This window comes from Cryptomeria japonica, chromosome 5, assembly GCF_030272615.1.
Source record: "Cryptomeria japonica chromosome 5, Sugi_1.0, whole genome shotgun sequence".
Taxonomy (NCBI): Eukaryota; Viridiplantae; Streptophyta; class Pinopsida; order Cupressales; family Cupressaceae; genus Cryptomeria; species Cryptomeria japonica.
In genome coordinates this window covers 466,874,236-466,897,847 of record NC_081409.1, presented here as the reverse complement: position 1 = coordinate 466,897,847, position 23,612 = coordinate 466,874,236, and the positions used below count along the sequence as shown (strand labels likewise).

The 23,612-nt window shown below is 35.6% G+C and overlaps 1 protein-coding gene across 4 annotated transcripts in view; it reads right to left on the bottom strand.

Annotated features, from left to right (window-relative positions):
- LOC131036811 (putative methyltransferase At1g22800, mitochondrial) overlaps positions 1–18,657 on the bottom strand; it is a 151,222-nt gene extending 132,565 nt beyond the window's left edge. For 2 of the 4 annotated variants that reach the window (XM_059221487.1, XM_059221488.1), the window contains exons 1-2: positions 18,373–18,657; positions 18,213–18,293 (exon numbers count right to left, since the gene is read on the bottom strand). In XM_059221487.1, the coding sequence (XP_059077470.1) occupies positions 18,213–18,293; positions 18,373–18,504 (213 nt within the window). In that variant the 5' untranslated portion in view covers positions 18,505–18,657. The remainder of the gene's footprint in view (positions 1–18,212; positions 18,294–18,372) is intronic. The other 2 variants (XM_059221485.1, XM_059221486.1) reach the window with 2 other exon arrangements.
- Between the last annotated feature and the right edge of the window lie 4,955 nt (positions 18,658–23,612).

Here is a 23,612-nt window from a genome sequence, read left to right as displayed (position 1 = left end):
GAGTATCGATGAGCGGCTTCCTTTATTTATCGACAGTGATATTCTGCCGAAAATACTTCTGCGTAGTGCTTTACACGTCATGCTCTATTTCGATGAAAGTATCCTTTCGGTGAAATTCCTTTTGAGATGCTCGATACAATATCTTGGCCGATAACCTTTTAGTTTTCAAGCCTATGGGAAGATTTTTTTTATTTCAAACATAGTGTTCAACAGTATGTTCCTAACAAAGGAGGGTTACGGGACTTAATCATGGAAGAAATGCATAACATTCCTTATTCTAGACACCCTGGTGTGAATAAGATGGTTGCGGATATGAAACCCTTATATTTCTGGTCAGGACTTAAGAAGGATGTAATAGCCTATGTGAGGCAATGTTTTGAATGCCAGCGAATCACGGCTGAGCATATGCATCCGGCAAGGTTGTTATTTTCGCGCCATGTGCCAAATTATAAATGGCAAGTGATCAATATGGATTTCATTCAAGGATTACCTATGTCCAAGCAAAAGCATGACATGATATTGGTTGTAGTAGACAAGTTGACTAAGGTTGCTCATTTTATATTCGGTAACCTTAAAGACGGATCGGTAGCTTTGGCACAGAAATTTGCTAAGGAAATTTTCCGGTTACATGGGGTACATGGGGTACCTGAGACAATAATTTCAGACAAGGATGTAAGGATGACTTCTCGATTTTGGACCACTTTGAATGCAACTTTTGGAACAAGGTTGAACTTTAGCACAACCTATCATCCACAAAATGACGGACAAACCGAGAGGATAAATCAGGTAGTAGAGGACTTATTAAGGGTGTATTGTATGGCTCAACAGTACAAGTGGGAGTATTTTCTTGCCTTAGTTGAGTTTGCATACAACAACTCCTATCACTCATCTATAGGCATGGCATTGTTTGAGGCTCTTTATGGGCGTAAATATAGAACACCTATCAGCTGGGACAGGGTAGAAGACAAAGTTTTAGTTGGTCTGGAACTACTTAAGGAAATGGAAGAACAGATGGTGTCAATAAAAGCTAGACTTAAGGAAGCGGTTGACAGAAGAAGAGTTATGGAGATAAGAACAGGACAATCTGACAGTTTTCAGAAGGGGATAAGGTTTTTTTGAGGGTGAGACCTCAAAAGAGTTCCATTTCTTTCGAGAAGTCCTCAAAATTGGCACATAGATATGTTGGACCTTTTGACATCCTGGAAGTGGTTAATCCAGTTGCCTACAAACTTGCCCTACCGCCTGCTCTTGCTCGGATTCACAATATTTTTCATGTTTCTTTGCTTAAGCCCTACCATCCCAATGTTTCTCATATTCTTGATTGGCGTTCACTACAAGTACAGGACCCCGAGGTGGAGCTAGTGGAGCCCACTCGGATTATTGATAGGCACACCATTCAGTTGCACAAGAGAGAGATCTTGCAGTATAAGGTCCAATGGGACCAATATTCAGAGGACAATGCTACATGGGAAAACACTGAGGATATTGAGCGTTATTTCCCGCATTTGCTTTGATGGACTTAGTTATTATTATTTTCATGCATGTTGTGTAATAAGACATCAGGACGATGTCTCTTCCTAGCAGGGAAGGATGTCACGACTTGTTTTAGATAAGAAGTTTTAGATTAAATTGATAAGATAGGCATTGATATTACTTGACAATATGGTGTTTGATGTTATTATTTTGACATTATGACGCTTGGCGACATTATTATGCCTAACGACATTTTGTTAATGTGATGATTAATTATTATGCTAGTTGATATTATCGATGACATTTGATGATAATTATGTGATGTTAATAAAAAAATTATATGATCTGACGACTTTGTTGAGTGTGAGGTGGATGCAGGGACGACCGTGGAAGGCGGACATATGATCGAGGAGGGGTCTCCTAGCTCGTCGGCAGTGACCCAAGGAATGTAACCTGTACACACATATAATAATTAAAAAAATTAATTAATTAATAAAATCGATTTGGGAAGTTGATAATAAATAACATTATGATACAATTGAAACATAAAATATTAAATATAATTATAAGTAAATGAATTTAAAATATTAATTTAATGACTTATTTATATTTAGGCGTGTTTTAAATTTAAAACTTGAGTTTCAAATTTTGATGGAGAGTTAAACTCTCAGTAACTTCCTGTCAACTCTCAATTTATTTTCCCTAACTGGCTAATCAATCCAGTCCAACTCTTGTTCAATTTTCTTAACTAGCTAATCTAAATTCTTTTCTTCACTTCTAACTCTCTAATCACCAAGATTTTTGTCAATCTAGATCCATGCAAGCTTATTATAAATTTGGAGCCAACTATCTTATCTGGACGTCCAAAAATATTCAAAGGAAATTGTTAACAAGAAATCCTACCCCCTCTCATTCTTCTTTGTGTTTCCATTAGTCTACAAATTAGTTTGGGGTAGGATCAAGCTGTTTTTCAGTGAGCTGGAAGGTCGATTTGTGGCAGGGAGAGCCCACGCCTCCCCCTCCAATGGCTGCGAGTTGAAGTCGATTTCAGCCGATCTGCATCTAAATTGCCCCCTTCCCTTCCACATTGGACGCAAGGTTGATTTGGATCTGTCAAATTGAACTCCAGTTCCAAGGAGTCTACGCCCCCCCCCCCCCCCTTCCTCCACTCTGTCAGCAAATTTCGCAACCTGCACAATAGGCGAATTTAGTTAGAGAAAGCAATCGAGCTGGACTGAGAAAGGTTGGCGCCACCTTGCATTCACCTCTCTTCTCACTTTTTTTCTAGCAGATTTGGGCTCTATTGATACATCGACTTGTATAGTTGATTGGAGAAGTCAGTTAGTCTGCAGGGAGAGCCACCCCTACACCCCTCCTCTCCACGATTTGCAAGGTGAAACACCTTAATTACTGTTACATTGCTTCTTTTATTTTTTATTTTCAATTATAAATCGGTTGACCATTTTGATTGCTGATGATGTTTTCTCATTCTTCAAATGAGCCAGTCGAACTCCTATCGACATAATATACATTGCAGATTTACTGACAATGATTGATATGACAGGCTAGCAGATATACCTTGGATGTATTGAACCCTTCATTTTTTCCTTTGTGGTTAGGTCGTTCTGTATTTGCTACTGTGTTATAGACGATATGAAATCAATTTCTTTATTTACTCCCTTCTGTGGTGTCTGTGGTTGGAAGTTGTTTGAATCTCTCCCAATCAAACTAGGTTAATTATTCTTTCTGCCAATCATAGTTTTGTCAGGCAGGGTAAGTCGAATCATTTATCTTCTTCTCTGGTATTAGAGGTTGAAATCCATATTGTTAGGTGTTTGGTAGTTTTTGTTTTTTTTTAAAACAATTGGTATAGTCTGTAATAGATGTATATATGTAATCATAAGAATGTGGTTATTCATTCCAGATAAATGGGCATTTATAACTAGGTAGAAATAATATATGAAATCCATAAATAAATCTAATACTGAATTTATCCGAGAGGGGCAATATCTTTTCACTGTCTATGAAGGATGTTTTATTCGAAAAGATGTGCTTGTTTATGGGATAAATCAGGGAAGGGTGTTTGCACCTACCCCAATAGGGTTAATTTGGCCAAAACTTAATAAATTTTCTCCCTGCCATAACACATGTAGCTAAATTCAACAGTTTGGTTGTTAGATACTACATGCACGCACAGGTTCCATTCCCGCAAGTTGATGTTGGTTTGCTAGGAAACTCTGTCGTGAGGGACAGGAGCTTGTCATGAGCACCAAGAAGCATAAGCTTCGATTGGTTGGGCGGATAAAACACCTGGGTTATATGTCCGTCTTCTAGATTGCAGATGCAGGTGAGTCAAATGGCAAGGAAGAAGCTACATCCAAAGAAAGAGATTCATCTATATCATTGTAAAATCTTGTGTATTAAAAGTATGTTGTATTATTTAATCATTGTAATAAGGCCCAATGTGGTCTCAAAATCAAGCTATGTAAGCTATGTAAGATATGTAAGGGGCCTACGAGGCCTACTATCAAAAATGCGACAAGAAGTCGCCAAGAGAATGTAACTAACAAAAAGTAATTAAAACTACAAACCACTAACCTACTAACATGTGCCCTTCTTGTGCATGATTGTGGATTGTGTGCTTTCATGCTTAGTTTTCCTTCATTTCATGAATGCTTGGTTAAGTTGATGCATACTTTAAGTTTTTTCTAAGTTTACTATAACCATACACATGAACCATTACGTATGTGTTCTCTTTGATGAGTTCCTCTATGAATGCTTAACGCTCGAGTTGGATGGCTACATTGATGCTAATTTAAGTGATTCATGGTTTTCATGCACATTAACTTTTGGTTACCTTTAATTTATCTTATTCATGTGCATGCCAACTAATGGTTGTAATAATCTATTTGGCATCATATTTCAATTTCTCTCATACTTGTTAACTTATAAATCTTACTTGTGTTGAATGTTAAATTTTGAGTAGACTTTAATAAATGAATGTTAGAAATCAATTCTGTTGATTATTTTTCGGTTAGGACAAGTGGGTCCTTACAATTGCAAGCGATCAAAGATACATGGCCGGAAACAAGCGTGTCCATAATTTTTTATGGATGGAAATATTGCAAAAATAGACAATTAATCAATGTTATCGCAGTATCCCCTAAAGGGGCAATGTTTTTGAAGGCAATGGATTGTGAAAGGCAAGTAAAAGATACAAGTTTCATTGTCAATATTCTCATAGAATCCATTGAGATGGTAGGGCTTGAAAATGTTGTCCAAATCATAATGGACAATGCTAAAAATTGTAGGGCAATTGGGTCTATAGTGGAGGCTACATATAGTCACATTTTTTGGACACCATGTGTAGTCCACTCACTCAATTTAATCTTGCAAAAGATTGGCACACAAATTGAATAGGTCAAAGAAATCTACAGACTGTGACTAATCATCATATGTCACAAGCCATATTCAGGACCTCCTCCAACTTGGAGTTGTTGAAGGCAATTTAAATTTTTTAGTTTTTTATTTTTTAATAGTTGATATATGACGTGTATTTTTTAATTGTCAAGGAGGGTGGCACCATATAGAGATGGGAAGGTTGCTACTGGCTATAAGGCTGCATTTAGAAAGATATATATAGATGAAGAAATTTGAAGTATTGTCTTGAGTGAGTTTGGCCAACTCATATCATCAAAATATCATGATATTTCTGATTTTCATGACAAATATAGGATGAGTGCTGATGAGTGGTGGTATGTACATGGTCAAGGCTTCCTTTTCTTGCAGCCTCTTGCAATTGAAATTCTCTCCCAAGTACGAATTTTTTTGCTTTTACAATTTTTCATTTGATACCATCATATTATATATTATCTTAACATTTTGTTTTTAATTTATATTTTAAATTCTGATTCTTGAATTATAAAATTAAACATTAAATGTTGTATGCAAACTCAAGTTGCAAGTTCTTCTTTAGCTGAGTGGAATTGGAGTACATACTCCTTCATACACTCGGTCAAGCGCAACCATTTGGCTGCAAAAAAAGCAGAAGATATGGTCTACATATACTCCAACTCTCATCTATTGTCACATAAGACACTTGAATACAATGAGGGTGTGACAAAGAATTGGGGTCTAGCCCCTGAGTGTGCTGATTTAGTTGCTACAGTTGCACGGCTTGCCCAAGTCTCTCTAGATGAGGCAGCTCTTGCACTTAACACAAACGTAGCTAGTGGGAGTGGCAATCTAATGGATTGTGGTTCAAATGAAGTTGAACCAATGTTGACCTTGATGCGTCTAATGAAGATGAATATGAATATTAAATATTGATTGTAATTTGAATTTTCATTGTGTAATGACATTCTAAAACTTGAATATTGTCAATTTTGCAAGTTATGAATAAGATATTATGAGGTATTTAAAAAATTTATTTATTTGCAATAACGGATTTATGAGTATCACTCTTCTTATAGTTATAATTTATAATTTTGGGGTTTGAACATATATATATGTTCAAACTTCAAATTTATAAATTATAGCTATAAGAAGATATATATATATATATATATAGGCATACCCGTACCCAACAGAAAAAAATTTGTCATACCGCCGTGCCTGCACCCATACCCGAATCAGCAACTTGGCGGTTTAACACAAGGGTTGTATTAACTTTTGTGGCTGTTGCATGGAGCAATTGAACTTGCAAGGAAATTAAGGGAGAAAACATGAGTTTTTATCATCCACAGCAGGTGAAATCTATTATTTAAAAATTGCATAAATCTTTATTTGAACACGATCTATTTCTTAGCTGGAATATTATTGATGACACCTTTGTGGTAATCTCAACTTTACGATACATCGGGTTCCAACAGCTTTGTTTATGCCAACCACAGCTTGAAAAGGAAGTCAACGATTTGGTGGTTTTTTGGCACTTGCTATTAGGACATTTCAATTGAAAATGGACTGCACATATCTTTGAAGTTATGAAGATTATTTGGTAGAAGTTGCTGCCCTTCTCTCATGAGTGGCATAGGCCAAACTTGTTATGAAACTTTTTATCCAAAGTGAAAATAAAGTTATGGAAGCATTGTTGTGACATTTCACACATTGCCCCATTGCAAATGGGGACCCCTACTTTTTGCTTTGCTTAGGGTTTTGATGTTGTGATCTTGTCTTAGTGTCAGTCTCTTAGTCATTAACCTTTGCTTGTGAAGAGGTTGGATCTCTCAGATTGGAAATTAAGGTCAGGTTATTTGGAGATGTCAAAATTGCAAATGTCACTAATGTTGTCAATGTCATCAAATGTTGTTAAGTTGCAGGACATTTCCTAAAGTCCTTGCTCACTTGGGTTGATTCGCTTAAGTGTTGGAGTCAAAGTTTGATGAGGCTTGCATTGTAATGTCTCCATTTTCATGAGGATCAGTCCGCAGAGGAGTTTGGCCTGTCATTTGACCCTCGTAGGTCAAGGGGATTGATTAGGGGGTTGACTTGGCAGATATTTGTGGCTTCACATTTTATGTCTACAAGATTTTATGGTGAGATAAGGAGATTACACGTATGATGTCACATGTGCACTTTAATTATAATGTAATAATATTTAAAAGTGCAATTAAATAATATGTGTAATAAAATAATAAAGTATAATAAAAGAATATGAGTTTGTTAGAGAAGAATCTTCTAGAAGGAACCAATCGATTGGAAGAGAAAAGAATAAATAGAGGGGGTTAGTTCATAGTTCATCATCGGTTGTTTGGATATCTTCTCTTGTGTAGACTTGTGGAGCCAAGGGTTTCTGCAGACTAATCATTTGGGAACGAAAGCTCCCTATGATTTGCATAACTGAGGTGGTGAAAGATCCTCCGAGGGGTTGCAGATGAGAGTGGGAGATAACTTCAGTCTTCCATATTGTGCCTTATTAAGATTTGTTGCATCTTCATGATAGTTGGCTTCGTGGTGTGTTCAACATATTATCTTGGGCCTCCTAAGTGCATCGAATTTTATTAGAGAAGGAAGGCGATTTATTTGGAGATCATTTAGAGGTGGAAATTGGGTCATGTTGCAGGTCTGAGACAAATCGGATTCCATCCTTCATACCCTTGATTTTGCTATTATTTCCTAGTTGAAGCATCAAGCATACTTTGGAGGACAGCGCTAGCCTTGGAAGCATAAGGCGATTCTATTAGAAGTATTTGAGAGGGGTAATAAGAAGAATTTAGTGTCCAAATCAGATCTGAAGACAAGTTGTATCAGACTGCTAATTCCCACGATTTTGCTCCTAGACACCCACACTTGCATCAAACTTGGCATTTGGCATTGGCGATTTGATTGGAGGGAGACAGCGATCATTTAGGAGTTGAGAAGAAGAGTGTAGCACTGGAAAATCAATGATAATCAGACCTTTATGACAGCAGCAGGGGCGATTTGGAGAGAAGGGTCGATTTAGCTTATTGAAGACTCCAAAATGGATGATATTGCTTGCTTCTTCAATTGCCGGGCAAACTTGGCATTTGAGAGGGGTAATAAGAAGAATTTAGTGTCCAAATCAGATCTGAAGACAAGTTGTATCAGACTGCTAATTCCCACGATTTTGCTCCTAGACACCCACACTTGCATCAAACTTGGCATTTGGCATTGGCGATTTGATTGGAGGGAGACAGCAATCATTTAGGAGTTGAGAAGAAGAGTGTAGCGCTGGAAAATCAATGATAATCAGACCTTTATGACAGCAGCAGGGGCGATTTGGAGAGAAGGGTCGATTTAGCTTATTGAAGACTCCACAATGGATGATATTGCTTGCTTCTTCAATTGCCAGGCTAGGCGATTCATAACAGGTTCTTTTGGCACCATTCTATGTACTTTTCAGATAGTTTGTTAATGTTCATGGCTGTCATATGTCCTCAAAAATTCTGAGTAATAAATGTCAAGAGTTTGGTCATAAGTGAGGGTAATGTAAGAGCTTATTTGATCATTGTCTATTGAATAAAAAGGAGTAATAAGGTTTTAAACTAGTTGTGTCTCAAAACAAGAAGTTGTTTGCTAGTCGCTCATTGATGAGAATTTGTGGTTGACATCTCCTAAACAAGTCTAAAAACTCTGAGACAGTCAAACAGCATAACACGCAAATTACATAAACTGCATAACACGCAGTTTGACAGCCAACTGTTTGCAAATATTCCTTGCATATTCAGTCTATCTACTACAGGGGATATTTCATGCATGATTAAATTGTTCTTGGTGATCAAGTCATCAAGGTCTCACTTGTATACATGAGGTAGACCCTAGGCTTTTGGGATGTCAAGGATAAGTTTGAGAATGGTGGTCAAAACCACCCCTAAGGATGAAGAATACCTGACTGATGAAGCGTGAAAGGGTTGAGCTTGCTAAAATCTTTAAGATGAAAAATTGACTAAGTAAGATTCTTGCTGAAGGCATGGTCCTAGGATTGGTTTGCTCATCAAGCGGCATTTGTGCGAATAGACCCTAGAATTGAAAAAATGCTAGAGGGGCAAAAATCATGAGATAATCTAGGGCAATGTTAGATAAGTGATCAAAATGAAGAAATTTGGATGAAAATTCAAATTTTGGCTAAGACAAAATTTTGCTCAACTCATGCTCTTGGTGGTGGCTTGCTTGCTAGCAAGACAAATTTGTGCAAGTGAGCACCTAAGGGTCGAAATTCTTGTGCAAAAGAACCCCAAAATGCCGACTTGCAAACTTGTACAAATGAAGCCTCAAATACCGCCAACTTTGTGCAAATTGCAAACCAACCCCAAAATGCCGACTTGCAAACTTGTGCAAATGAAGCACAAAACACCACTTTGCCTTGGTGCAATGAAGTGATCAATAGTTGATCAAACAAGCTTCCTTTTGCAAATGAGACCCTAAACCATGCCTAGCTTGTGCAAATGAAGCCCTTGATACCGAAACCATGATGCAAATGAAGCCCAAAATACCGAATTCATTCTGCAATTAAAGACCTAAAGTCCACTCAAGAACAGCTTGTGTAAAAGAGACTAAATTCACCACCATCATTGTGCAAACCAAGGGTTTAAGACTGAATTGATTATGCAAACAAAGAGATAAAGGCCGCCTAAAGTTGATTGTGCAAAGTGCAAACAAAGGGCTTGAAGCCAAAATCATAATACAAATGAACACCCAAATACTGCCCAAGCTCAACTTGTGCAAATGAAAGGCTAAATGCTGCCCAAGCTAAGGTTGTGCATATGAAAGGAAGAAAGCCGAAATGTTTATGCAAACCAAGCATGAAATGCTGCTACCATTGTGCAATTGAAGGTCAAAATGCTGCCAAAGGGAGAAGCTGATGTGTTTAAGGAGTCGGCCAAGTTAACATGAGGATAAAGCGCTCAGCATGAAGAAATAAAACACTTCATTGCAAAGCCAAGTCGGCTATCAGGTGAAGAGGCATACCCCACTCATTGGTGCCTATAAGAAGAAGTATTCCATTTCAATCAAACATCATTCAAAGCAATCTCTCCAAGCGAACTTGATAGAAACCCTTCATTGAGATCAGCAAACTTTCCAAACTATTTGATCATTTCATTTGATCAAATTCTCAATTGAAGTGGATGCAAAATCATTTACAGAAGTTTTAGGACAGTTCAAGTTAGCAATCATGGGAGAATCAGACTAATCAAAGATCATATCAGAATTAAGGATGTGTGATCAAACTTAAATCAGACTTTAGATATCATCTAATCAACAAAGAATCAAGCATATAGGGATGAACAATAGGCAAAGTAAGGGTGTTTTATGATGTTTGATTATCTCCTTGTTTGTTTTGCAGGTGAAAGTTAAGGGGCGGTTTGATTGTGACAAGATCAAATCAGCACTTCAAAGGAGGACTCCACCACCTTAGTGATACAATCACAACCAGGATTAATCAATAGGGGCAATAGCATGAAATATGGAGACTACATTGAAAAGGAGCTTTGCTGCTTGAGGTGGAGGTCAAATTATTCTAAGGAAGTGGATGGATGACTCACCAACAACAATTCAAAGGGAAAGAGTTCTACCTAGTCAAGGCATCATCACGACATGATGAAGATCATAAATTCAAGTTGATCAAGACAAGTTCAAAGACCTTCAAGAGGAAAATATGAGGATGAAAAGGGGAACTCAAGCAAGATCATCATCAAGGATCTTTATTTCATCAAGGCTCTCACCACATCAATGGCAACAAAGAGGGCATCCACGGCTAGTATTGCAACTTGAGAGGATCTATGCAAGACTCTCATTGCATCATGGCGACATGAAGAGGTCAAGACCCCAAAGTGTAAAGGAGAGATCACACAAATCAACATCAAGGCAAGATAGGCAAGCAAGGGTAAAAGGTTGACTTGATCGTGATGCTGCCATCATCATCACACCAAGCTTGGAGGCATTGAATATCAAGAGATGTTGCTCTAGATCACACTTACTTGTGATGAGGTATCAAGTCTACAATGCAAGCTAAGGTGGCATCCTTATCATCACTCACCCAATCGAGGAGTTCCACATCAATATGTCTAGATGCAATGCATCTGACTCATCCATGGAGGCACAAACTTCGAGATACCTAGCCTCATTTTCTATTGGTTCACATTCAATGTGGAACATATGTCAAATTAAAGGTGATTTTCTCACTGGTTGAAAGGGAGTTGTTGTTTTTGTCTTCAGACATGTAGTGTCGCGGTTAAAACACTTCGTTGGTGAAGGGGCCACCAAGATTCAAACCTGTTGGGCCATTGTGCTCACAAGCCTTGTGTCTTTGCTGGGTCGTTGTGCTCGCGGGTTAGAACAAGTGAAGTGTGGGGATGAGGTCCCCCGATTGTGGCCTCACCATTCATAGCTCCGGGTCAAAAGCGTTTCACGTGGAGCCAGAGGGCGTGTCATGCCAACGTCGCCGATCACGTTAAAAAGTTTACCAGGCATTTCTAAAATAAAAAAATAAAAAAAGAAAGAGAGTTGTAACAAACCGTAATTAGATTTTTCATCTTTGGCCATTGATTGTGAATCAATTTGAGCCATTCATTGTAATGAGACCTCTATGTAAGGCTCAGTTTTCTCATTTGTAAGGGTTAACATAGGAGAAATAAGACAAGAAGACAATAGGAGAAGAGCAGTGGTTAGATAGCAATTACCTAATAGTTAGAGTAGAGTAGGAGGAGGAAAACTTCAAGTTGTTGCAAAGGCTTGTTGGAGTAATACTTAATTTCATTGAAGTTATGGTGAATTTGGTGTTATTTCCACTTGTAGCATGGTTTCTTGTCTACTTCTCGTAGTTTAATTGAAGTTCATTGATTATAATGTATGCTTATGAAGATATTTTGATGAACTCCTTGGTTCATACTTTTTGTAGCTTGCTGATTGTATGCTACAGTGCAAAGTTAGCCTGAACCTTAAACTTGTGTTTAGTTCAATTGTGGATACTTATTCAAGTTGCCTCATGCATGGGTATTTGCATGAGTATTCATAATATGAAAACCTTTCTCATCCCTAGAAGATCACATCAATCTTGTGTAGTTGTTGTTATCATGAAGAAGCAAGACTTGATATGAAGGAATTTGTCTATCCAAGTAACATTCATTGTTATCTTTGATCTTAGGAGTAGCATAGTCTTCTTAAACCCTATCCTTTTGCCCTTTTTGAATCAAGTTAATTTTCACGTTCCAGCAACATCCAAAAGTTCAGCATTCAAGTATTCAACGTAAGTCCCCTTGGATTGCTAGCAAACACATCAAACCATTGAGCTATCCACACGTCATGACCTGTAAATAGAAACCTTGGAGTCATCTTGGTTGATCATATAATTCAGCATCCCAAAAGATTTTGATCAGCAGAGGATATAATACCTTTGGTATTTTATTTTGTGTTAGAGGTGTCTAAAAAACACATCAACAAGCATTAAAGGAGATAGAAAATTAAAGGATAATAAGGTCTTTCGGTAAAATGAAGATTAATGAAGAATATTAATGAAAACTCTTTTAAAAGGGGAGAATAAATGTATTTAATAAATAATTATTAAAGATAACCATTATGAAAGGGTGTGATGGTTTGGAAACAAACCCTTAAGAATTATATAAAGCATTTATGTGATACTTGGAAAGGGGCATGGAGATCACTCAAGGAAGGAGAAGGTGGTTTGGTGGGGCTATGGGCATCGGAGAAGGTGTGCCCGAATCGGGTTACAAAGTACACCGAAATTGTCTTGGCTACCATTTTGTGCGATCAGGCATAGACTATATTTTTACACAAGTCTTCCAAAGTGTTCCATAGCGAGAGCTAATATCACTTACATCTTCCTAGGGCGAGAGTGACCTTTCCAAGAGCTATGATTAAAATAAGTATTGAATTTCTTGCAATATATTTTTTAATTTAAATGAAATGGAGTTGATTTAAATAAATTTTTTAAATATGTTATTTATTCCATTTTTTATCATAATCATATTGTTGGATGTCAATTTATTTATTATTGAAGATGTTATTATTGAGCTTAAGTCTTAAACTAGTTAACATTGATTAATAAGCATTTTTGTGCATTTGTATCTAAATTATAGATATAATTTATAATCTTTAAACTTAACTATTAACACTAATAAATTCATTGCCATATAAAATTAACTCTGATATATTAAATTTACCCAATTTTATACTCAAGGAAAAGTAGTCTTACAAAACTCGTGCTTGATATTTAAAAATCATTGAACATCGTTGCCATACATCTTCAAGAAATATAATATTGTTAATCCAGTCTTCAATACTTATTAAATCTACCATACAGCAGAATCAGATAGAGGAGATTCGCACTATTAATTCAGGTAAACAAGGACAGTATCATCTCCATATTTGAAGACATGTCAGCTGCACACTTCTCGCAGATGGTACAGTTTGCAACATTGGTTCATCCTACAATTGTACTCTCAAATATCAATTCTCATTCTGAGCATTTTTCTTTTCATACTTAGTACACTTTGTTTTCCAAGTGTTTAACAAAATGTCTACTTTCAGTTTGTTGGATAGCTGTTTGTCATAAGTCCTAGATTGAATTTATTAGATTACTCATTGCTTTATCATTCAAAATTGTACCTATCTATGCAGTTCACCACCAAATCAGCTCAGATTTTAAGTCTCAATGGCTATGCCATCTAGACATGGTTAATTGTTTAAATTTTCCGCATTGCACACATTATAGAACTGTGTGGCTTGCTGCTAGCTAGTTAGTGTCCCAACCACTGCATGCTCTCACCTTGTCCAAATCATGTTCATAGTGATCAAAGAGTGTGCAGAATCGCATTACATTCTAACATTTGTAAAAATCCAAAAATATTAATTCTAGGACATTTCAACTCCTTCCAAGAGGTAAAGGAATAAAAAAATCTAGGTCTTGATTTTCACAGCAACCTTAGTTGGGAGACTTGTAAGACAAAAAGGATACAAAGGAAATGGAAAGATCTATACATGCTTCAAAATAGATACTAATCATCTGAGCTATGGGATTGGAAAACAAAGATGAAATTCTTTGGGCTGCTTGTTACATCAATTGTATTGTATGGATGTGAAGTTTGGGGCAGCAACACATCAACATCGAAATGGAAGCATGTAGAAAGGTTACAAAGTACACCGAAATTGTCTTGGCTACCATTTTGTGCGAGTAGGCATAGACTATATTTTTACACAAGTCTTCCAAAGTGTTCCATAGCGAGAGCTAATATCACTTACATCTTCCTAGGGCGAGAGTGACCTTTCCAAGAGCTATGATTAAAATAAGTATTGAATTTAATGCAACGTATTTTTTAATTTAAATGAAATGGAGTTAATTTAATTAAATTTTTTAAATATGTTATTTATTCCATTTTTTATCATAATCATATTGTTGGATGTCAATTTATTTATTATTGAAGATGTTATTATTGAGCTTAAGTCTTAAACTAGTTAACATTGAATAATAAGCATTTTTGTGCATTTGTATCTAAATTATAGATATAATTTATAATCTTTAAACTTAATTATTAACACTAATAAATTCATTGCCATATAAAATTAACTCTGATATATTAAATTTACCCAATTTTATACTCAGGGAAAAGTAGTGTTACAAAACTCGTGCTTGATATTTAAAAATCATTGAACATCGTTGCCATACATCTTCAAGAAATATAACATTGTTAATCCAGTCTTCAATACTTATTAAATCTACCATACAGCAGAATAAGATAGAGGAGATTCGCACTATTAATTCAGGTAAACAAGGACAGTATCATCTCCATATTTGAAGACATGTCAGCTGCACACTTCTCGCAGATGGTATAGTTTGCAACATTGGTTTATCCTACAATAGTACTCTCAAATATCAATTCTCATTCTGAGCATTTTTCCTTTCATACTTAGTACACTTCGTTTTCCAAGTGTTTAACAAAATGTCTACTTTCAGTTTGTTGGATAGCTGTTTGTCATAAGTCCTAGATTGAATTTATTAGATTACTCATTGCTTTATCATTCAAAATTGTACCTATCTATGCAGTTCACCACCAAATCAGCTCAGATTTTAAGTCTCAATGGCTATGCCATCTAGACATGATTAATTGTTTAAATTTTCCGCATTGCACACATTATAGAACTGTGTGGCTCGCTGCTAGTTAGTTAGTGTCCCAACCACTGCATGCTCTCACCTTGTCCAAATCATGTTCATAGTGATCAAAGAGTGTGCAGAATCGCATTACATTCTAACATTTGTAAAAATCCAAAAATATTAATTCTAGGACATTTCAACTCCTTCCAAGAGGTAAAGGAATAAAAAAATCTAGGTCTTGATTTTCACAGCAACCTTAGTTGGGAGACTTGTAAGACAAAAAGGATACAAAGGAAATGGAAAGATCTATACATGCTTCAAAATAGATGCTAATCATCTGAGCTATGGGATTGGAAAACAAAGATGAAATTCTTTGGGCTGCTTGTTACATCAATGGTATTGTATGGATGCGAAGTTTGGGGCAGCAACACATCAACATCGAAATGGAAGCATGTAGAAAGGTTACAAAGACATTTGGTTACAAACTACACCGAAATTGTCTTGGCTACCATTTTGTGCGAGTAGGCATAGACTATATTTTTACACAAGTCTTCCAAAGTGTTCCATAGCGAGAGCTAATATCACTTACATCTTCCTAGGGCGAGAGTGACCTTTCCAAGAGCTATGATTAAAATAAGTATTGAATTTATTGCAATATATTTTTTAATTTAAATGAAAGGGAGTTAATTTAATTAAATTTTTTAAATATGTTATTTATTCCATTTTTTATCATAATCATATTGTTGGATGTCAATTTATTTATTATTGAAGATGTTATTATTGAGCTTAAGTCTTAAACTAGTTAACATTGAATAATAAGCATTTTTGTGCATTTGTATCTAAATTATAGATATAATTTATAATCTTTAAACTTAATTATTAACACTAATAAATTCATTGCCATATAAAATTAACTCTGATATATTAAATTTACCCAATTTTATACTCAGGGAAAAGTAGTGTTACAAAAATCGTGCTTGATATTTAAAAATCATTGAACATCGTTGCCATACATCTTCAAGAAATATAATATTGTTAATCCAGTCTTCAGTACTTATTAAATCTACCATACAGCAGAATCAGATAGAGGAGATTCGCACTATTAATTCAGGTAAACAAGGACAGTATCATCTCCATATTTGAAGACATGTCAGCTGCACACTTCTCGCAGATGGTACAGTTTGCAACATTCGTTTATCCTACAATTGTACTCTCAAATATCAATTCTCATTCTGAGCATTTTTCTTTTCATACTTAGTACACTTTGTTTTCCAAGTGTTTAACAAAATGTCTACTTTCAGTTTGTTGGATAACTGTTTGTCATAAGTCCTAGATTGAATTTATTAGATTACTCGTTGCTTTATCATTCAAAATTGTACCTATCTATGCAGTTCACCACCAAATCAGCTCAGATTTTAAGTCTCAATGGCTATGCCATCTGGACATGATTAATTGTTTAAATTTTCCGCATTGCACACATTATAGAACTGTGTGGCTCGCTGCTAGTTAGTTAGTGTCCCAACCATTGCATGCTCTCACCTTGTCCAAATCATGTTCATAGTGATCAAAGAGTGTGCAGAATCGCATTACATTCTAACATTTGTAAAAATCCAAAAATATTAATTCTAGGACATTTCAACTCCTTCCAAGAGGTAAAGGAATAAAAAAATCTAGGTCTTGATTTTCACAGCAACCTTAGTTGGGAGACTTGTAAGACAAAAAGGATACAAAGGAAATGGAAAGATCTATACATGCTTCAAAATAGATGCTAATCATCTGAGCTATGGGATTGGAAAACAAAGATGAAATTCTTTGGGCTGCTTGTTACATCAATGGTATTGTATGGATGCGAAGTTTGGGGCAGCAACACATCAACATCAAAATGGAAGCATGAAGAAAGGTTACAAAGACATTTGATTACAAGCAGTATCAAAATCAAAGCCACAATCCCATACAAGATCCTCTTAGCTGAGGCTAGAGCCTTTCCAATTGCTACAGCAATGATGATTTGGCTGCTAGGATATTTCAAGAGAATAGAGAACATGGGAAGACACCATTGACCCAAAATAGTAGCGGAGTAAAAGTTAAAAAGAAAAAAGAACAGAAGCAAAATACCAAGTTGATGAGTAAATGATGAATTAACATGCAGAATGTCAAAATGCAGATGTGGAAAACAAAAGGTATATGAGAGAGAAATTCAAAGCAGCCATGTGGACAAAACAACTTGGGCAAAAAAGAGCATATTATGTCAAGCAATTCAATCCCACATATGACCACAAGCAAAAAACACTATATAGGAGTGAAAATAAAATAGAAAGCTAAAATGCCAATAGCCCAACTAAGAACTAGCTCACACTATCTTACATACGAAAAAACAAAGTGGAAAATATGCAAAGAGGAATGAGCTAACAGGGTTTGTCACCTTTGCACGTTGGGATCAGTAGAAACGAAATGACATTTCATCATGGGGCATATGGCATACAAGGGCATACGAATCAATTATGCTAATGCTCTAAAAGTAAAATCTTTAACAGCTTTGCCCTGTTCGAAGATATGCGATAGCCAAAAAAAAAAAAAGTAGATTACTAGATCAAAATTCATAACAGAAGATCCATAATCAGCAATGAAACAGGGGATAGTCATTAATGGGAGTTGTGGGTTGTTGGTTGGGACAATTGTTTCTTGCAGTGCAATTCAACTCTTGGATCCCATAGATTGCCGAGTCTCAGACTCTCAGGACATCATTTAAAATTTTAAAAATTTCATATTCATTTTGTTTTTTATATATTCAACTTTAAATTTTGAAGTGAGTGATGTGCATTCTCAGAATTCAAAGACTGATAATGAGACTTCTCAATTGACGAAATTCATCTTTAATCGCCCCCTTATCGTAGTCAAAAGTGTCACGGGGCGAGATGTTTGTTGGAGAGAAAACATATCCAAATCAATGTAATGCAATAGGGAAGCGCATGCTATAAAAACATACCATTTTGAAGTAAGTATATATTTTTCTTTTAGATATTGAAGAATCCTTGAACTTTCTGTCTTAAGGGCTTTTTCTCGGAAGCTTTTTACAATCACTAGTATAGCATGGACTGTGAAAACTTCGTGTTCATAAACGATAAGAAAAGTAAAACACCAATGGCAGCAAAAAGAAATGTAAAGCGCATACCTCCAAACGATCCAACAACCTTTCAGCGACCGTGTCGAGAAAATTGTCGGTGGGGCTCATTAGCCACGCAGCCCGGTCTCTCTGAGGGAACTGAAACGTTTCAGTATGCATACGAATGAAAAACAGAGCGCACCAATTTTAAATATGCAAAAAGGCGTACCTGCTTTCCCTTGAGGTACCTATCAAATATTTGAAAATTGGGCTTGTCTTGAGAAGATGAAGGATGTTGGAGCTGATATCTTGCACGTGGTCCATTCAATTGCAGCCTGCCCAGTTTCGACACCCTCCACATTGAAGGTCGAAGTTGACACAGGTTTCCAACGCTCTTAACTGCGTCTTCAACCTCCCTAGATTCTTAAACCCGTTTTTTTAACCCAGACGTATTGGTATGAAGTCGCCTCCTTTTTATACTTACTTTAAACTCAACTGCGTTGTCTGCACGAGTGAAGGGAGTGTCTCGTTAGGGGAAAGAGGGAAACAGAATAGAATAGACAGCTAAGAGATTAAGGTTTTTTTTGTTTTGTTTTTTTTTTTTTTTTTTTGTTATAGATGAATTTAGTAAAGAGTGGGAGAAAAGAAGTTATTATATTGAGGAGTTCAATTTTATTAGTATAAAGGTTTCTAATTTTTGGAGAGCCAAAATTCTTATTGTTCAATTGAGAACTAACTCTCATCAACTCCGATGTGAAACATTCACATGGTAGTGGAAATGGCCACAAGAAACTTGGGAAGAAAGGTATTGAGAAGAAAGGTGTGTATTTTTTGCACTTCGAAGGCAATTGAGTATGAAAGACACTTCATTTTGGAGTGATACTTATAGAGACACCAAGAGCAATTTTGATAATTTTTGACAACTAGTTCTTAGCATAGTCTTTTCAAAGAGGGGATTGTTGAGAAATTAGGGGAGCTCTTCATCTTCTTCTTCTTCTTCCATGTGTATTTTTTGTACTTCCAAGGCAATTGAGTATGAAAGACACTTCATTTTGGAGTGTGATACTTAAGAGACATCAGGAGCAATTTTGAGGTCAAAGATAGTTTATGAGATAGAAGAATCAACATTATGAAGTGCCTACTTTTTACAATTTAATTTAGTGATTTCTAATCTTCATTCAATAAATCTTGAAAAGAAGTCACTATTAAACTATTTATGTAACTGAAAATGATGTCATTGTATACTTTGCAGTCTTTTCCACCTCTATGTTTCACCCGAAGATAATGCAAGTTAGTCCACAACTACACAATGAGAATCTTTGATCTTCATGAGATATTGGCCTCTAAATAGGCTTTTTTGTGATGATCCATGTTGGGGTTAAATACTTCTTAATAATACTTTCTCTTTCTCCCAATTATCTTTTCTCTCATAGATTTGAGAAATTTCTTTACTATTATTAGGACAAACATTCAAGTAAATGTGTCACTTGCTCATCCACCTAAAATTTTGTCTCATCTATGTCTTCTTTTTTTCACCCAAGACATCTTTATAAACAACATTGGGCCAACGATTCATTTCCATTTGCTCAACTTTTTTCAAATATGTTAAAAGACACACCATAGTTATGGCTTCAAGAAGAACACATGTTTCAACTAGAAGAATCCCATAGGGAACCAATTTTTTTAGCTTGAATTTCCTTAAAATCTAGCACTTTTAAATTTTCTCTATCTACAACCACTTGGCATCAAAAGTACTACTAGCCCAAATTATGTGCTCATTAAGCGCCATGGGAATTACTAATAGACCAAATAGAATTTGAATATTTTTTCCAATCCTTTAGCTCTACCTCTCTCCATCTATTTTGAAGGGCAACATGTGCTCTCCATCCACCCAAGGTTCTTTTCCTTCAAAAATTTTAACATTTGAGCTTGTTGTTGAAGTCAATCTTCAAGTATGTATATTCTATTACCTCATCCAGGATACTTACTTTTTCTTTTTCTTTTTCCTTAAATTGAAGAAGATCGTGATCTTGGTCTTGCTCATATTGACTTGCATACCCACCTCTTTGCAAAAGTGCTCAAGAGTTGCAAAGTGTGCTTGAAACTCTTAGAAGATTTAGCAATCAAAATGAGGTTGTCAACATACAAGAGAAGCTCAACAACATACTCTCCCAAGGGAGAACCATCGTCACCTTTTATATTCAACAATTCCTCAAGTTTGCCAATATAGAGGCCAAAGAGAGTAAGGGATGGAATCCTTATTTAACCCCAATGTCACTCCTAAAACTCTCTAAAATACCTACCTGAGTTCTGACTTTTACTTGAACTTGCTCATAAAGCCTATGTATGGCTACTCTAAATTGCTTTGGAGTGCCAAGATCATTCTACACCGTAACTTGTAATAATAAAGCCTATGTATAGCTATTGTAAATTGCTTTGGAATGTCAAGATCCTTAGCCTTTCATATACCCAACCTCTTGATTCCTTCCTTAACCTCTTGTAATGTGAAAAGCTTCTTTGTTTTGTTTATCTGTTGAGGCACTTTAGTCCTTGATCATTTCTCATACAAATGTTTTGCATACTCAAACCATTGAATAGTTGCAATACCATTATTCGTTTATTCTTTTTCTAGTTGTAGTTCCCTCAAAAAAATGGGCTATTTTTCCCTAGGTGTATTAACTCTTCTCTCCTCTTAAACATGAATGTCATTTTTTAACTTTTACAACATGCTTGTAAAGCCTTGTTTTCTCCTTTTCTTTACTTGGTTGCAAGCTAGCTTTCCTTGCAGATTTACACTCTTCGTCAAACCAAGCATTTCTTAAGAACTGACTTGTTTTCTTCTCAAAAAATTTCCCTTTTGTAGTCCTCTATGACTTCTTGAATTATGTTTGTTAGGTTGTGACTTTTCATACCCTATGATTGATTCCTTTCATTCTACATTAGTTGCCTTGTTTCCTTGAAAATATTATAATTTTCTTTAGTTAAAAGAACTTTTCCTTTTGTAGAGAGCTAATGAGAGGACTATTCTTGAATCATAAATTGGTTTTTTTGTCCAGATAACGAAAGTTGAATTGGATTACATATAATCAGACTTCAAATAATTGAGGACTCCCTTAATCACAACCTTTGTCATTTTCTCAACCAAACTTTGGGAACCAATAACATAGTCAACAACACTTACCCCATTATAGATCTTGCAAGTGAAGTTCCCATATCTCTTCCATTTTCCCATACTATTGCAAATATGAACATACTATCCTCACTAAATTACTACATAAGGCAAGTAACTCTTCACTAAAATGATTGATATCCCTAGTATCCTCTAAGCATCTTTCCATTGTTGATTTTTCTCTTTGAAAGCCATAAAGGGTTTTCATCTTTCTTTTTGCTAAAGCTACTATTTTTCTCATTAGTTGTCCTTGCATTAAAGTTACTAAAAGAATTTCTCCCTTTTGAGAGAAAGCTATAATATCTTTGTTTAGTGTTGCATAGGGATCCTTACTATCTAACCCATTTCTTTGGTAATTTTTTGACCCTTGAGGGGAAAAGTAATGCATGTAGCAATTTTTATGTGCTTGTTATTCTCAAATATTTTAAACCATAAATATTTCTTATTTGGGTCTATTTTTTCCAACTAAATGCTTCTTCCAAATGTTTCTTATATTAAGACTATTATACCACCATCATAACTCTTGCTATTACTAGTTATGTCACTCCAAGTTATAAATTTCATATAACCTTCAAAAGTAGGTATTCTATACCCATCATTCTCATGAGTTCCCATGAGACATATTATATCTCTTCCATCAATGATAGGTCCTAACCTAGAACCCCTTCTCCAAGTGTATAATCTACAATTTCAACACACTAATTCAAAAAAAGAAAAAAAGATTTTCTTACACATTCTTGGTGCGTGGCATACGTTGGTGTTATTGCTATTTTTTATATCCCTCTAATATTCCCCTGTTCAGTTATGTTATCTCTTGATAATAAAAAAAATCAATTATTGTTTTTTTTTCATTTTGTAGCCACACCCTTTTACCTCCATCCATTGTTTCCCTTACTTTGGCCAGTTCCTCTCTTCTAGTTTCTTCTTGAAAAGAGGTTGGATCTTCGTCTATAAATGAGTAGGAGCATTCAACAAACTCTTTTGACTTGGAAGCTAGTATTTGTCTTCCATACTAGTCAATGTAACTTTTATGACCATCTTCACTTAATTTACCAACCCTTCTTGCTTGGAAGATTTCCCCCATCTGATGTATCTTGTCTCTTCGAAAGTCACTTGTAAGATTGTAGGTGTTCTCATTTATTCCATAATCTCCCCCTCTAACAATTATGTTTTTTTCTCTATCCTACCTTTCTCTAGTCTCTCTCGTGTGTGATTTGTTCTCATTGATCATAGCCCCCACTAATCCATTGGTTTGGTTTTTAACTACTTGAGGTGACAAATTTATATATTTTGACTGATTTTCCCTATTACTTTCTTTTTTCTCTGCAAATTGAGGACATGCATGTTGTAAGGACCAAACACCATCATTTTCTATTTTGGGGCCTACTAAATATACACTTGCTTTTCTTGTCTAGTTTATTGACTATCATTCTTCCTTCATGGCCTACAAATCAAGTTGCCTTACGTCTATAACCAATTGTAAAATTGTTACCTATTATTTTAACACCTTATTTTCTTCCATTAAAGCTTGGTTAGTTGTCATGTTCCTACTGATCTTGCAATCATTTCATATTTCTTTCTCCAACTCATCCACCCTCCTTTTAACATTTAACAATTATCACACATACAAATGTGAAAACCGGGTAAGAGGAGTTGAAATTAAACTATATATATCTTCTTCTTCTCCAAGGTCCTTATGATCTTTCCCAACCATTCTTTTAGTCAAATTCTTCAAAAATTGAGGTTTTATCTTTTTAGAGTGGATTGCACATTCCTCTTGTTTACATTATTTCTATTTGAAAGACCTAGATTCATCTAGCCAGCTCTTTGCTTTAGAATACCCCTTATATTTCTTTACATATACCCACATCCATTTTCTAGTTTTATTTGATAGAGCAATTTCCATTTACCCAAAATGGTTTGAATCTCCAAATCCCACGGTTTCATTTTTAGTATCTACACATGACTACTTAATGTCATCCATTTTAGAGACAAAATTAAAGGTGCATGGTTTGTGTCCCGAGCATTAATAGTTTTAATTTCTCTTTTGTTTATGTCATCCATTAAAAACAATAGAGTTTTTTTGTATAATAAAAAACTCTATTTGAATTTAAGGCAAAAAACTTTCAATCACTAACTTGTGATCCTTTGAGGTTCTACCCTTGATCCCACAAAATACGCATAGTTAAACCCACCTATTTTCTTAAGGTAAAACCACCTCTCCTATCTATGAAATGTCACTGCTACAGTTTGCACCTTCTAATTATAAACTCCTTTTATTTGTATGTTCACTCACTCAA